The following is a 16,477-nucleotide window of genomic DNA, read 5'->3' as shown; positions in this document are numbered from 1 at the left end:
ACTCCTAAAAAGAAAAAAATCTCATGCTGCTGAAGGCAACTTTTTTTACTGCCTTGTTATACTGGGGGAACCTCAGCTACAGGGTCCGTCCAAAAAAAAACCCAAACCATAGAGTGGGAATGGAGTCAGAACTACTTTGTATGGTTCTGTTACATGAGTTGGGGGCTTTTCACATTGCAGCATTTAGAAACCCAAGGTTTGAACTAGCCAGAAGCAGACTGTGTTAGCCCAGTGCAGTGACAGATCTTACAGCCTGTGTTTTTTTTCTCTCTCAGGCACCAGCTAAGGCCCGAGTCCTTCAGTCTCGCATTCCTCCTCGATTTGCTAAGAAGCAGAACAGCTTGTGCTTGGAGCAAAGTGATGTAACGGTTTCTGGAAACAGCCTGGGCACAGAGATCTGGGAGAGCAACAGCCCAGGTAAGTTTGGGTCGGTCTGTTCCGGAGTGTTTCACACAGCTGTGAAATCCTCTGATGTGTGCAGAAAGGACAGGGTGTCCACACTTAGGAGCAGACAGTCTTCTCTTGTTTGTGCTGGAAGTGGGAGGGGAGCTAGCAGATACTTGGAGTAACATCTACTCAAAGCTGTACTGTTCAGCCATCCTCCTCCTGTTGTTGACCATGTCAGTCTCCTAATCTTCTTAGGTGGTCTTGTAACATCAGGATCCAACATGCCATTTTCTAGCCTGTTGGGCTGGATCTGCTTCAGCCATTTTCTTTGCCTTACTCTGTTTTCTCATCCTCTGGCCTCAAATAGCTAGTACCTCCCTTGTTTCTATCTCTTTCTCCTGTTGTTTTTGTGTTCCCTAAGAAACCTATTCCCTGTTCTCTACCCTCGCGCTCCATACACTGTCTTCTCTGTGCTCTGTCGTGTCTCAGCTGAATGGGCAGCTCTAGCTTTCTGAGGTGGTGAAATACCCTATCTCATGTCTAGAAGTGGTGTACAAGGTGTTCACACAGTTGTGTTTCAAGCAGCTGAACCCTGCCCTCCATTCTTTTCCAGCTCTTTCTGTTCAGTCTCCTGGCAGTGATTCCTGGAGCAAGCCTGTAAATACCTTTAATGGTACTGAATCTAGCACCACTGAGGTAAGTGGCACCTAATGTGCCATTCAGGTATTGTGTCTAAAATATTAACGTAGGTGGCTTATGCTTCTCATTGCTCCATCTGTGCTTAGTGACTCTTAGCTCTGCTTGGGCAATTTTAAACTGTCTCTTTGCAGTTCTTATTTGAGCTTGATGCTGCTCAAATCTTGACCTAGAGGGCCAAGCGCCGCTTGGTGTTACACGTGGGTATAAATCTGGAGTAACTGTCTGGTAGAGCTATTCCAGGGTTATGCTCCTAACTGGACGCAGAGTGTGGTCGAGGATGGTGAAATCCTGTAGGTGTTTGTGTGCCTCAGGCTGTGAGCAGTGTGTAGCTGTAGTCTTAATGCAGGGAGGGCTGAGGAGGCTCCTGACTGCTTTACCTCTGGAGACCAGAGTTCAAATCTGGTTTGGGTCACAAGTGAAATGAGTTTGGCAATCCCAGCCTAGTTGCTCTGTGGACACTTTTTTCCTTCTTCTAAAGCCATGGTCCAGTTGGTACATTGGTTAACCTGTCTCAGGGTTGTGTAGAGCTGAATTAGCAGCCAAGGGATGCTGCAGGTCAGGCCCAACTCCTTTGCAGTTAACCAAGAATGTGATTTGAAAAGGGGTCATGGTCTTGCTGTTTTCTGGGATTTTTTTTTTTTTTCCCTCCTTTGTGGAGCTGGGTCGGTGTCCGGGGCTTTAACACATTTCGTGCTTTGCATAGCAGGGTTTTAAAGGCAGCCAGGGGGATAGTGGCATTGACTTGAGCGCGGAGTCTCGGGAATCCTCCGCTACCTCCTCTCAGCGCAGTTCTCCATATGGCACCCTCAAACCAGAGGAGATGAATGGGGCTGGCCTGGTGGACCCAAAGCCTGACTGCCAGAAGGAGCAAGTGCAGAAGCAATCTGATAAAAAGGTAATCTGGATTTGCAGCCAAGCCAGAGCACATAGTGAGAGATCCTGTGAAGTGGTTGTGTTGTTCTTGATAGCATTTTTAAGGCTTGAGGTTGGGTTATTCAGTCTTTGTGTCTCAGCCTCTCTGCTTTCCTGTTAAGGATTCAGATCAAGGCTCAGGACAGAACAAGGAACACAAGCCTGGACCAATCGGCAACGAACGCTCCCTGAAAAACAGAAAGGGTTCGGAGGGAACGGAACGGCTGGAAGGGAATATTCCCCCTGTTAATGGGGTGGAAATTCACGTGGATTCTGTACTTCCTGTGCCACCCATTGAATTTGGAGTAAATCCTAAAGTGAGGATTGAATTTAATTTTATCTTCTTGGTGATTTGAGCTTGTTGAGATATGAAAGGTGGTTTGAGGCAGAAGGATTATTTAGAGGAAGCTTCCAGCTGTAGATTTGCCTTAGATTTCATTACTGACACAAACCAGGTACTCAAGATGTCTTAGCGAACACATAATTATCCTCTTGGAAATATTGTTCCAAGGACCAGCTGGGGTGGTAAGAAGCGAGGGACAAAATTATGGCCATCTAAGCCTCTTGAGTGCCTCTGGGGGTTGCCTGCTGCTGAGTGCTGAGAAGTCTTTTTGTTCTCTTCCAGCAAGGCTTACTGGAGGACAGTCAGTAGCTTCTAGTGTCATGATTCAGGCTAAAGTCATTAACCATGAGAAGCAGACAAGTAGCACTTGGACCTGGATTTGAATTTTGTGTGTTTTGCTTTTTCAGGACTCTGATTTCAGCTTGCCGCCTGGTTCTGCCTCTGGCACTGCAGCTAATCCTGTCACCAAATTGCAGGATGCCTTGGCCAGTAATGTAAGTATTTCTTTTTTCTTTTGGCATTGATTCATTGAAGATACTCCTTAGTTAAACCTCAGATGCCTCCAAGGAAAGCGAGCATATTTCTTTGCAGTTGACTTTACACTTAATGCTTAGGCAGCGCACGTAACTTAAATCCATAATGGAAATCTATACCCTCAAGGTACCTTGATAAAATGAGCATCACTAGCAACTCCATTATCATTGTGCCTGTATAAAGCAAGAGGTATTGCAGATCTGAGATCACCAGTCTCATCCCTCGAGACACAAGAGTGCTGGTAATGGACGTGATGCAGATAGTGACATTTTTAGGCCCAGACTGCCAGCTTGTTCAGAAGGTCTCATCTGCCAGAGTGAGGTGGAGAAGTGTGACTTGTTAGGCCCTTTTGGAGGTTTCCCAGCTTATTCCAGCCACCTGGGTGTTTCACTATTACATGTGAAAGAGTGAGCACACTGAAAGCCCAACTTGTAGCTCAGCTGTGGACAACAATGTGAGAAACTCACAAACATTTTGAAATGTCTTCAAGTTTGTAGTGTCCTTGATTTTGAAGGTTTGCCTTAAAGGGTGTTTCTTCTCAGAAGTGCTCTTCCAGAGACACGTTTTGTCTAAAATGTAGGTAGATTCAAGATATCAGACAGGAGAGGAAACTCTTCTGCAAAGTGAAGTTACTGGCTCAAATTGATGGTTAAGTGGAAGCTGTTGTAACTTGGCATAGAGGTTGTCATTGCACATATCTGAAGCTTCATTTATTCCAGCTTCAGAATGGATCACAGTTGAATGTGGTACTTACTCCCACAGTACTACTCATTGAACCCTTTGAGATATAGTTACTAGAGCTGCCAGCTGAGGCTCTGTCAGCCTTCGTAGCTCCTGACATTCTCACAAGAGTTTCTAAAATATTCACCATTTACAAATCTCCCCTCAGGCAGGGTTAACGCAGTCCATTCCCATTCTGCGAAGAGATCATCACCTCCAGCGGTGCATTGGCCTGAACCCAATGTCCTTCCCCACTGCAGACCTTACTCTTAAGGTAAGCAAGCTGGCATGTGTGCTTGTCCTAGGAGTGGATACTAGGTCTCCATGGCCAGAGTAGTGAGGGCGGAGAGTTCTTTCCCAGAGCGTTTTGTTAGATCTTGCTAAATCTTTAAAAGTTGTGCAGCATGGGTGGAAGGGCATGTGTTTCAACAGTCCTGGATGCTGAAGTCTTCACCAGTTTTAGAACAAGTGCAACAGAACTTTTCTACTAGTAGCTGGGTAGTCCCTGGGTCAGGGATCCTAGGTTCTGATGGTTTAAAGAAGAAAAAAAAAACCACAACATACAAACAACAATAAACCCCAAAACAAAACCCACTACTTCAAACCCAAAAAGCTCAGCAAATATAAAGGGGGGGGATTGAGTGTTTATGAAGGATGCTTGCCCGTTGGAAAATGGTGTGAAATCCCTTAACCTGAGACCTGCTAGCTTTTCACTGTGTCTAGACTAGATTGAATTTGAACTAATAAGTCATAGGTGAGCAACACTAGGCTTCAGTATTGTCCTCCCCATTTGAACTGTCTGCAGTTATTGTCCTTCATTTCTATAGATGGAGTCTGCTCGTAAAGCTTGGGAAAATTCTCCTAGTTTACCAGAACAGAACTCGCCAGGAGGCGCAGGTTCAGGCATCCAGCCTCCTTCCAGTGTTGGAGCTTCCAATGGTGTCAGCTACAGCTCTTTTGGTGGAGTTTCTATGCCTCCTATGCCTGTGGCGTCCGTAGCACCTTCTGCATCTATTCCAGGTACACTGCAAACTGCAGCAGCAGTATTTACATTGTCTGGTTGGTATCTAGCAATCATCCTGTGATTCTGGTAGATGAGAGCTTGCTGAGAAGAGCTTCCATTCAAAATAGCTGGCTGACTGCTATTTAATAGATTCTTAATAATTCAGTCAAGACAGAAAGAGGGACCATCTCCCCACTTTGAAAAATGTTACTTGAGTGTGACTGGTATAAACTTAGCACAAGGATGACTTCCTCTGTGTAGTGGCAAGTCTCTGTGCTGTCTTAATAGCTCCTACTTAGCCTTTGCTGTGTGCTCAGTAGAATAGAAGGGAGGAAACCTACAGCTGAGAGACTCCCAACAGTCCTAATAACCATTCCTCTGCTCGTTTTGCTATTTTAAGTCATAGGTTCTGAGCACCTTCTGCTCTTTGTACATAATAACTACTTGCTTACAGTTTGCAGAACTCTGGGAGGTGGGAAGGTGTTGCTGTCCTTGAGTTAGAGGAAAATCTTAAGCTTAGTCATGTTAGACTGTGTATAATTAAGGAGAGCATCTGGAAGAAGGAAGTGTACTCAGATTCTCCAACTCCTGGGTCCCAAAGGACCTCTGATGCATGCACTTTCCTTCTCATTCCTCAATTCAGCAATGGGGTGGAATATATTGGACAGAAGGGATAGCGAGTGGACACTGTGGTTACTAGATTCCACTTGGAAAACAGATTGTTCCAAGCCAGGTGATTTCCTTCCTCACCCACCCTGATTTTGTGTGTAACTGCACAGAACCACAGGAGTGGCACATCACTTTCTAATTGATGCCACCACTGGGGTGAATATGGCTTTTAGATCTCACGTATGAAGGTCTCAAACACCATGTTTGTTCTTTCTGTCCCTCCTGCCTGGCTGTAAAGGTGAGATGATTGCAGGGCAGGATTCTGGCATTTAGGAACAGTTTAGACTGCAGTTCACCAGTTCCTGAATTGTTAGTGTCTCTGACTTTTTTGTGGAGGTGGGAACACTGGGTTTATTTATATTTACCCTCTTACAGAAAGATAAAATTAATTTTCAGCAAGCCTGCTACTCTAAGTGGGCTGTTGGCTTGGATATGTGGACTTAGGAGTTTCACAGGCTCATCTGAATGGGTACTACATTTGTGTTGACTTGCCGAGAGGGAGAGAATAGTCTTGACCTGCAGCTCTCCGCACTGTACTCTGCCTGTATCTCCCCTGTACCTTGAATTTACAGCCTACCTTCTCTGATGTTTAGGTAACCATATTCCACCCCTGTATCTGGATGGCCACGTGTTTGCAAGTCAGCCCCGCCTGGTCCCTCAGACGATACCTCAGCAGCAAAGCTACCAACAGGTAAGGGAGAAATACAGCTAGCTCGTGCTTTCTCAGGGAGTCTGCAGGGTGGCATTTAAGAAACAAGGAGTCATTTATCTCTCTGATAGCCCAAAAAAAGCTTAAATGTGGCTCCCTTTAGGTTCCTTGGATGCTGCTTCCCAGTGAGTGTGAGGTTAGTGAAAGGAGGGAATTGAGAGTATTTTCCCCATTTGTACCAATTGTCTTTGGACTGGGTTTAACTGAAGCAGATGCTGAGGCATCTGTGTGACATAAAGAGACTTTCAGTAAATTCCATAGCTAGTCAGTACTAAAGAGCAGTTTCATTAGCCTTAAGAAATAGGGTGTTGATAGGGTTGGGGGAGAGCCCCTTCGAGGTAAGAGTGCAGGCAAGTGAGGGCTGGGATTGTTAGTGCCTGTTCAGTGTGTGAAGCACCTTGATCCCCTCACGTGTCCATCAAATGCCTCTTGCAGGCAGTCTTCCCTCTTGGGTCCCTGTGCAGTATCTTCCCCTGCAAGTGTGCTGCTGTTCTGTGGAACGATGCCAAGGCTGGAGAAAGGTGCAGTGTAGGGAATTGTCATGGCAGATTGACTTATGGAGGAAACTGATGGATTTTTAACAGCCTGGGAGAGTTCCTGGTTCCTCTTGTACTTGTCAGTCATCTTAATTTCTTCTGCAGGCTGCTGCTGCTCAACAGATTCCCATTTCCCTCCACACATCCTTACAGGCCCAAGCTCAGCTGGGGCTGAGGGGTGGTCTGCCTGTTTCCCAGTCCCAGGAGATGTACAGCTCCATACAGCCCTTCAGGTAACTGCTTCCAGTTTTTCATTTCCTTGTGGCTTCATCTTATATGTTCCTGATGTCTGTATACATTGATCAGATACTCCACACTCATCTTCTCTTCCCCCTTAGTTGATGTGCTGTTTCCTTCCCCTAGTATCACCGCCAGGGTGGAGAACAGGGATATCGGGGCACATAAGGCGCTGTAGTGTGTTTCTTTGCAGGACAATGGCAAAGACTATCTTTGGAAAGCTATCCAGTTGTACTGCCGACCCTCTCAAAGGGGGAGGCAAATCTTGGGAAAGATGCAGAAAGAGGAGGTTTGTGGGCTGGCAAGCAGACGTGCTTGTAAGAAACCCAGAACTTACAGCGTACTGGTTTACTACTGGAGCAAAGACAAAAGAGACAGTTTGATCAGAGCTGAGTACCTGGATAGCAAAATTAATTAACTTTTTATCAGATACAAACTGACAAGAACAGAACAAATGCCTGTACGTTGTTGGAGAAAAAATTCTAAGATTCAAATTAGAAAAATGAATGCAAGTGTAACAGCAGCAGTACTTGGCTACAGGAACTGCTTCCTAGAATTGAAGGATTGAGACATCCCCTTCAGAGTTGGACTGGTTGTGGGAATTATACTCTCTATCCCCTTTCCTGCATGAGATGAGGACGAATTATCACAATAGTCCTTCAGGGCCTCAAAAGCCTAGACACTGAGGTTTTAAAAAAGGTTTTTTGCTGGAGCTGTTTGAATATTTAATTTCTGAGTCTTTTCTGCTTTGCTAAACTGCTGCAGATTTCTGGTAACCTGAATCCTCCCTTACTACTAATCCAGATCTTACTGTGCTAAGGATATTGAAACGTGAACTTGGGATTGGACACATCATTCTGTTGAATATTTCTGCAATACATGGACATGGTTATAAGGGCTTAAAAGTGGAAGTAAAAAAGCCCTGTAACTAAAATGGAAAGTGACATCACAACTTATTTCTAAGCTGTCAGTTTAGTAGAGTCTGAGAACAGCTTGCTGATGGCAGGCCAGATACAGTTTGGCGGGTGGGGCTGTATATTGTCTCCAAAGACTTTCTGTGTAATGATTTGAGCATATTTTTCTTCTCCAGGTCTCAGGTGTATATGCACCCTAGTCTGTCTCAGCCCAGCACCATGGTCCTGACAGGAGGCACTGCTCTGAAGCCTCCGTATTCCGCCTTCCCAGGCATGCAGCCCTTGGAGGTGGTGAAAACCCAGTCTGGGTCCCCCTATCAGCCCATGAATGGAAGCCAGACACTGGTTTATGAAGGCCAGATAAACCAGGCGGCTGGTATGGGAGCCTCCCAGATGATGGACTCTCAGCTTACGCAGGTTGGGAGCAGGGCTTGTGAGCCACTTGTTTCTGAGACTGGGTTGAAACTAGTATTTGTGCTGAGTCACGTGTTTGTGTGAACTAAGATCTTCATAAAGAGGCAAAAGATTTCCCTGAGAGACTGTTCTGTGAACCACCGTTTCAAACATGCAGCACCTCATTTAATGAGGTTCTTGCTAATTACTTGTCTGTCCCTGCTGAGATGTCATGTTGTAACTCAGAAGTCCTCGCCCTCAGTACAGTATTTTATGCAGATCAAACCTTGCAGTGCTTCATGCACAGGGGGCCATGATGCAACAGTTGTCCTAAAACTACTTCTGCGAGCCCAATCCCAATCGTCTCCAGATTTAGCTCAGCTTCCAGGGTAACTAAGACCTTTTATTAAAATCTCATCTATCTTCTCAGTTCATTTATTATCCAGGTCTTATTTACAACTTCTGCTGATCTGTTTGACAGCATCTTAACAAGAATTTTGTTGTGTGAAAATGTTTTTGTAAAGCATAGTTCAGATAAAGTCATGGAATCCAACTGTGAGCACAGCTGTATTTGTGGACACGTGTTCTGATTCTCTGGAGAAGTTTTATACTGTTCTTAAATTCGTCTTAATTTATTTTGTGCAACATGTTAAGGTTTATTTTTTTGTTTAAAGAGGGATTTTTATGTTGTGATTGACAAAGTTAATCCTGAAAGTAACTTAACTGAGGAAAATACAGAGACTACTGGCAAACTAAATATTTGAAGAAATGTTTTATCCATCATAAGCTAGTAAAGTGGTCTGTTTTGCCAGCTGTAGATTTTTCTTTCATTATTTATTACAAAGTGATGTCATAGAACCTCCCAAATCCATCAGTTGTGAGAACTGCCAGATGAATCAGAGGGAACAGGAGGCTCTTGAATCCTGAGCTGCATTTTTTAAAAATTACTCTTCATGATTACCATCGTTTGAAGCTCACTGCAGAACACAGACCTGAGGTCACCATCACTTTCTCCAGAGGTCTGGTCCCCAAAATGTTTTGGCACAAAAGTGTAGTAGACTTTCTGATTTGTGTACCAAAGCTACAAATAAAACGCTTGACACTGAGCTGTCTACTGCCATCGTATCAAGAGAAAATACACCCATGCAGCAACCATGAGGAAGACTGAAGAACTGGGTGAAGGTTCTAGGCAAGGAGGAAAGCCTTGTGTCTGAGTGCAGTTATGCTAAATTGATGGCATGCTAAAAGCCCAGCTGGTAGAGTGTTGGCAACACTACGAGAACATGCATTTCAGTGTGAAAGTCCCTCTGTTACATTGATTTGCATTTGTTCTGTGCCAGACTGCAGTGTTTGTGAGCTTCCTTTTAGCAATGCTGTGCTTTCAGGGTTATTAGGAGACAGCGTGTCAAACACAAGACTGTTACCACCGTGAAGTTAACTACGTGTCCTTATCACACAGCTAACAATGCCTGTGCCTGGCTCCCAGCTTCCTCTGCCCCGCTACGGCTCTGGCCAGCAGCCCCTGATTCTACCACAGTCCATCCAGCTTCCTCAGGGGCAAAACCTGCCTGTAGGAGCTCCCCGAAGAATTCTCCCTCCTGGATCCCAGCCTTCTGTTCTTGCTACCAGCAGGGAGGTAAGGATTAACTCCTGCGTGCTCATCTTGGCATCCATTAACCCTTCCTGCATTGAAGTTTTGCTCCTTGATCTTGCTTGTTAAAGGGGAGACTGGCTTGTTTGGCATCCTTAAATATCAAAGCCAAGGATTGGTGTTAAAATGAAGGAGCCCTTTTCCCCTCATCTCCAAAGTGCAGGCCAGCAGTTTTTCAGGTTTTGCTGTTGGTCATCATTCTGTTTCCAGGGAGCCACATCCTGCCTTGATCCAGTTTGGAGTCTCCAGTTTTATTACATGTTTACACAGGTTTCCCCAGAGTGCTTGAGGGGTGGTGAGCTCCAGACACAGTTGGAATACTGCCCAGATAATTCACACTCTTGTGAAGCTTGTCCATTTGAGTAGGTATATTAATGTCATGTCTGGTTTGATGGATTCATATCATAAGTTTGTCTATTATAGTGGAGAGAGAGCACAGCAGTTAATTTCCAGGTTCTGTATTTGCTTGTGCTCCTGGCTTGTTGGTTTAATACAAGCAGATTATTTCACTTACAAGCCTCACTTTCTTCACCTGAAAAATGTTTCTTTTAATGGGCACGATGGGTAGAAGGGCAAAAATTTGGCTTAAGTGTTTATATGAAGTAGTGAGTGATTTTTTTCTGAATGGAACAATGATGCTCTCTTTCACTCATTTTCCTCTTTAGTCCTCCCAGATGGAAATGAAAGGGTTTCATTTCTCTGATGGTAAACAGAATATGTCCTCTGGAGGGTCTGTACCATCACCACATACATACAGGTAAAACATTTACAGAACTCAGCCTCCGTAGTCAGACTGGGGAGGAAGTAGTGTTCCCCATTTGCAATGACATGGTGCATGCATCATCCCTATACAGGATTCATTTGGGTGTAGAATGTACCTGCTGTAGTCCAAATACTTGTATCAAAATGCATGATCATGGCATTCATTTTTGGGTGGGCCAGTGTGTATCTGACTTGGCTCTTTGTGCTTGTGGGAAGTGCATAAAGTTACTTGTTTATGGAGTGTTAAAGCCAAATTGGAATTGGTGTGTGCTTTTGTGTGTTCCTTGTTAAGGTAGAAAATTTGAGGATCAGTAAGTAAACATTTTGGTTTCCAGCACAGTCCTCTCAAGATGAGAGGTGCTTGTGTGTAGACGTACCAAACCTTCAGGTCATTGAGCCTTTTGGGCCATGCAGTTATTTTATTTTTCCTCTAACCAATCCACATGTTATCTTTTGTTCTGGGGAGTTCACTGATACGCACCACGCAGGCTCGTGCCCTGTCTACTGCTGCTTTCTGCTGTCTTTTTTTCTTTCACACATGAATAAGGTTCTCATTCCATTGTAGAATTTACTCCATGAATATTGTCGACTCTTCGATTTCCAGGCCTAGCTCTGCCAGCCCAAGCGGGAAGCCGTCTGGACCAGCAGTTAGTATGGGCTCTGTGCAAGGACACTATGTACAACAGGTAGTGTACATCAGTACTTTGACCCAACTCTACTGATCATGCTTGTGCCTTGTGGAGAGGCAGAAAGGCCTATGTACTGCAGCTGTATGTGGGAGTTGTTACTGTGAGAGAGTGAGTGGGTGTTACACTGAGTCGAAGAGTAATGCTGTGTGATTTGAAAGTCAGGAGAGTTTAGAGGGTTTCCTGTTTTACAGTGTCCATGTTGGTGCGGTTTTGTGGGTTATTTGCATTGTCAGACATGTGAGACACTTCAGTATCCTTATATGTGGGATGTTTTAGGATAGCAATAATAGAATACCTGATTTTTGGAGCAAATTTGATGTCGTGTATGAAGGATGGTCAGAGTTTGTTTTTTGTATCTGCCTAGAGGTCTCTGTGTTAGCTAATGCTTTGGTTTTGCATGTCAAAAGGCAAAGCAGCGGGTGGATGAAAATAAAGCCAACCTGGGAGCAGTAAAGCTGCAAGAAACAGCCTCCACAAACCAGATGAAGCCAGTGCGCACAGGAGCGATCAAACCTCAGGCGGTCAAAGTGGAGGAAAGCAAGGCCTAGGAGCACCTCTGATGCCAGCTGGTCCTGCTGCCTGAGTGGCCCTGCAGCTTAGACTGGACCCCACTGGATCTCCCGAAAATCTCACCAGATCTACTCCCCACCTCACATTGACTGACTGCAGTGACATCATCCAAGCCCCTCTCCCAATGAAGCAGTTTGAAACAGTGGATATGACATTGACCTGCTTGCTTTAAAACAAACCAACCATGTGACTTTTAAGTGGCTTGAGCCATTTTTTTTTTTTTCCCCTCCATGCCCCATCCACAGGTAGCTGTGATTGCTCACTTGGCAAAGCCCATCCTTCTCCTTCCCTACTTCTGTCTCAGCAGAGTGGCAACTGGGGGAGAGGGGTTAGTTTGAGGTTTTTCATTTTAAAGGCAGCTGAGGTTTTTACAAAAAAGCTATATCTTTGTTTATAGCGGAACTTTTATATGTTCTCTCATTTTTCCCCCCTTCTTTCTGCTTTCCTCATTCCCTCCAGTAAAGAATTCCTTTCAGCTAAAATTATGTTCTGACAAAACTCTGCTTAGTTTTATATATGGTTCTGTGCTATGCTGAGAATCATGACTCTTCTAAATTGAATATGTTTGGGTATATATTCCCCAGATGATTTAGCCTTTCGGATTATTTGATTTAAAAAAAAAAAAAAAAAACCAAACAGGACAGTTATGGCATTCATTAATTTTCAAGTATTTTTGTTTTAAGCTAGAAGCAGTGCTTGCTTTAGAAGTAAATGTGTACTAAAGGTATATAGTAGATCAGTGCATTAATCTTGAAACTTGCACCACTTTAATTGTAGCTTTGGGGTGCCTTGTGCACAACAAAATGTGGCATTTTTGTTTTAAGGAAAAAAAAAAACCCACCACCAAATTTCTCTTGCAAGCTCATCTGGATCTAGCTGAGTTTTTTTGTGGGTTTGGGATTTTTAGTAACTGCCAAACACACACCAAAATGTAAATCATAGATTTACAAAATGTAAGATCTATTTAGAAAAAAATTTCCTCACCGCATATGGGTCAGAAGAGTTGGCTAGAGCCAACGGGTCTGTATGGACTACTTTTTGTAGTTGTGATGCTCTCTCTTATGCTCCCTACCTTGGCCACTCCAATTCTTCGTGTCTCCTGAGACTTGTTTTTATATTGTGTTCATCCCTTGGGGCTGCTTTCTGAAGCTTTGCCCTTCTCCCTTTTCCCTAAGTCTTGCTTTCTGTTCCTCTAACTCATGACCTTCTGTAAAATTTGCGTAGAAACACATTGGTAAGGGAGCCCCTCTGCAATTTTAGCATACTTGGAACCTTCTTTTTTGTGTTGGAAGCACATGGTTACAGAGGCAGTTTGGAATTGTCCTTTTACTCACCTTCCCCAGATGAACAGCAAAGGGTTCTTTACTTTAGATGCCGTTGCATATGATATGTATGCAGTGTCATCACCTCACAGTTCCTCACCAGTATTTGATGATCTATGAAAGGAAGGTCCCAGTGGGAAGGGGTTGGGTTTTACTTCTTTGGGTCTTTGGTTTTGGTTTATGTTCGTGTGTGTGCGTGTGTATTTTTAGGATGGACTTACAAGTTCCTGAAAGTGCTTGGAGTCCTTCAGCTGACAGTAGTCTTAAGTAAACTCACCTGCTTTCAGCTAACTTGGTTTGTGTTGTTTAGCTCTTTCAAAATGTAAAGTAGGCTGGTCACTTTGAAGTGAGGGAAAGAAAACTTCATTTCTGCAGTAGACGATAGCTTGCTAACTGGCTATGCCGTCTGCCTCTGCTAGGTGGCAGCAAGTCATTTGTTGGTGGTTCCAAAGAAGATAATTTTGAACAAAGAATGTATTTGGGAAGGGATCTGAAAGGTGTTCTTGTTTCTTTTGTTTGCTCTTTTCCCCCTTTCTAGGAAAGATCCTTCATAACTTTCTAGGGATTCATTTGAAGTTTTAAGCTAGGTATAAATAAGAATTTTATACAGTAGCTTTAAAGAGCTTAGAAAACCTAAACTAACTTAGACATAGTAATGTCCCCTCTCCACAGGTGTCCCCATTGACCATGGCAGACAACCCGAAGGGAAAGGGATAGGATGGTACTTTAAGAAAAATAAAAGCTCTTTTTTTCTCATGTTTTATGGATTTTTAACTTCAGAGCAGAGTGTGCCAGCGTATCTCTAGCGTCCTCCTTAAAGTACAGGGTTTGAGATTTAGCAACAAATATTTCCCCAGCCTTCAGACCTGCATCCTCATCTGCTCGTCCTGCTCCCAACATTTTCCAAAGATTATTCCACCAGTGAGTCATCCCACTCCCCTTTCTATTTTCTTCCTTGGAATATCATGAACAACAGAATTGTCTGGTTTTGGTTTTGGTTTTTTTTATTATCCTTCTGCCCAGCTGGCCCTAGCTAATATCAGCCCAGAATCTTAACTGTAATGGCTAAAGAGACTTATCCAAGCCCCCCTCTTCTCATCTCTTTCCTACCCTAGACACACTACTCTAAGCTTTACAAAGACACTAACCTCTTTCCTCCCACCTATATGACTTTAAAATGGTCAAATGTGTTGGAGAAACTGGGTTACTGCTAGATACAAGTTATTGCAGTCCCTCTGGTGTAAATGCCATCAGAACTACAGTACTTCCTGTTGAAAAAGGTCATCCTTCTTTCTCTTTTAACCCCTCCATTCCTTCCCCCAACAGAATAAAACACTAGAATTTATTTATACGTATTTGATGTTGTAGGTCTAGGTGAAAAAGTAATTGTTTCACTGCTCTATTTATATATTATGTCTGAATTATTCTGTGCAGGAAAGGCCAAGAAATGCATGTGAGCTTCATTCCATTCCTCACCTTTGCGTGACTGTCAGCTGCAGTTGGCAAGACTCTCTTTCACTTAATGGAGTTTTGTGTGATGGAAAGCAGTTTTAGAGCCCAAATTTCTACGGTGCAATATCCTTCTTCTCTGGCATATTTTTTTGTTTGTTTGTTTAAAGCTAATACAAGGGTAGTGCAGTTTGTAGTGCTCTTGAATTAAAAAGAAAGCCTCTGATCCTCCAGATGCAGAAATGCCAGGGGTGCTGGTACGCTGATACAAATTCAGCCTGGGGAGAAGAACGGAGATGTGTAGACCGTGGATGTGGCTTATAGGGGGATACTTCTGCTTGCCGTCTCCACTGCTGAAGGGTTGGACCCTAATGATTTATTCCTTTGCAAGTTGCTTTTGCTTTGACTGGAAATCAGCTACCAAATTGCAGGCTCCTTCTGCTAGGAAAGGTGCAGTGTGCAGTGGGAGGGAGAGGTGGAATTCATATTTTCAGCAACAATGGGTGAAGCAGAAATATTCAGAGGCTGACTTCGCTGCTTTTTGTTCAGCTGAAGGTCTGAAGCACGTGTGTAATCAGTTCTTTTACGCAGTGATTCATGGCCTAGCAGCTTCATTCAGTGCTGCTTTCGTCTCCAGCCTGCTTTTAGCTCTTAAATAAAAAATTAAAAAAATGAAAAAGAAATAAATTGAAGTTAGGGAAGAAAAAAAGGAAGAGAAAAAAAAAAAAAATATATTTTTAAATGACAAGTGGAAGCAGCACAGTCACCAGTGAAACAGGTATTATTGTTGATCTTCCATAATTCGCTCCTGGCTCTGCCGTGTGACAGTACAGTGGTCAGTAACTCTGAATGTGTTTGCAGCCCATTGAACTCCCATACGTGTTTGTGTTCATGCAGAGGCACTCCATTTAACAGTTTCCTTGCAAGAATGCTGCAAAGCTACAAGCTGCCCTGTGGTTCCTGTGTATTTATGGATATATATTAAAAATTGAGCCTAGCATTTTTGCTATGTCTCACCTTTTGGCAGGCTACTATATTCACTTCCAAGCAAACACCACTGCATGCCAAGATCTTGTTCAGTTGCATTTTGTTAACCTTCTGTTTTGCTTCTGGCTGGTTAAGTACAAGTTAATTCCTTGTAGAGCAGGTTATTTTTGACATTCAGCAGCCCAGTTTCCTTGTAAGAAAGATGCATTTGTGAATCACAATTAATTTGCAACAGGCATCAGGATACTTAGTTGTGGCCCATTGACAGAAAAGGTGTATTTTGCTGAAGCAGTGGAACTGCTGACTGAAAAGACAGCAGCAGTCCAACTACTTTTTTTGTTGTTGTTTATTTTAATGCAAAACCCACCAGATTTTCCTAGTGGCAATAGGAAAAACCCCTTGGGTTTAATGGCTCATCCCAGCTCCTCAAGATGCCTGCAGCCACAACCTTGACCTTCCCGGGGAATCACAGCAGCAGCAGTGAGGCGCTCACCCTTTAGCATGTCTCGAGGCGTTGTCCTTAGCTGGAATCCTTCCTCTGGTTCTGTATAAATTGCATTTGTTGTTTCTCAAGGGGATATTGTACTCCTTAAAGCTTTTAACCTCATGACCTGTATAGTAAATTTTTTTTGGCCTTTCCTCTCTTTGTCTTTTCATGTAGACCAGATATTTGAAAGGGCAGACGATGGATAATTGTGTAACGTGCAACCTGTTTATATTTTTTGGAAACTTTTACTTGGACCGGAACTCGAATCACGGAATCACCAGGCCAGTTGCGGCATACTCTTTATTGCCCTTTTTCCTCGTTTCAGTACCTATTGTTTCTCCTTTCAAATATGTGATTGTATTAGCTCTTTCCATATGAAAGAATTCTCCTTATTTAAATAAAAAAAAAAAAAAAATAAAGCAGATTATGCTTTTCTCAAATTCCCAAGTCCCGTGTATGGTTCTTTTGGTGGAAGATTTGCTTTTTTTTTTTTTTTTTTTTTTT

The 16,477-nt window shown here is 43.4% G+C and overlaps 1 protein-coding gene and 1 non-coding gene across 6 annotated transcripts in view; both read left to right on the top strand.

Moving 5' to 3' along the window:
* Nucleotides 1-16,413, top strand: part of PRRC2B (proline rich coiled-coil 2B) — a 37,375-nt gene extending 20,962 nt beyond the window's left edge. For 2 of the 5 annotated variants that reach the window (XM_026860186.1, XM_026860181.1), the window contains exons 18-31: nucleotides 276-417; nucleotides 1,001-1,083; nucleotides 1,790-1,981; nucleotides 2,121-2,315; nucleotides 2,749-2,835; nucleotides 3,765-3,869; nucleotides 4,423-4,615; nucleotides 5,861-5,958; nucleotides 6,618-6,745; nucleotides 7,840-8,080; nucleotides 9,516-9,692; nucleotides 10,373-10,464; nucleotides 11,035-11,155; nucleotides 11,566-16,413. In XM_026860186.1, coding sequence (XP_026715987.1) covers nucleotides 276-417; nucleotides 1,001-1,083; nucleotides 1,790-1,981; nucleotides 2,121-2,315; nucleotides 2,749-2,835; nucleotides 3,765-3,869; nucleotides 4,423-4,615; nucleotides 5,861-5,958; nucleotides 6,618-6,745; nucleotides 7,840-8,080; nucleotides 9,516-9,692; nucleotides 10,373-10,464; nucleotides 11,035-11,155; nucleotides 11,566-11,706 — 1,995 coding nt within the window. In that variant the 3' untranslated portion in view covers nucleotides 11,707-16,413. The remainder of the gene's footprint in view (nucleotides 1-275; nucleotides 418-1,000; nucleotides 1,084-1,789; nucleotides 1,982-2,120; nucleotides 2,316-2,748; nucleotides 2,836-3,764; nucleotides 3,870-4,422; nucleotides 4,616-5,860; nucleotides 5,959-6,617; nucleotides 6,746-7,839; nucleotides 8,081-9,515; nucleotides 9,693-10,372; nucleotides 10,465-11,034; nucleotides 11,156-11,565) is intronic. The other 3 variants (XM_026860185.1, XM_026860183.1, XM_026860184.1) reach the window with 3 other exon arrangements.
* LOC113486673 lies at nucleotides 4,867-4,949 on the top strand. Its single transcript, XR_003399625.1, has one exon. It is a non-coding gene; the product is annotated as a small nucleolar RNA SNORD62 (small nucleolar RNA).
* Nucleotides 16,414-16,477: the final 64 nt, after the last annotated feature.

Source organism: Athene cunicularia (assembly GCF_003259725.1).
Source record: "Athene cunicularia isolate RWA chromosome 17 unlocalized genomic scaffold, athCun1 chr17_part1, whole genome shotgun sequence".
Lineage (NCBI taxonomy): Eukaryota > Metazoa > Chordata > Aves > Strigiformes > Strigidae > Athene > Athene cunicularia.
The sequence above is the reverse complement of the archived record's forward strand: the minus strand, read 5'-3'. Positions and strand labels throughout refer to the sequence as shown.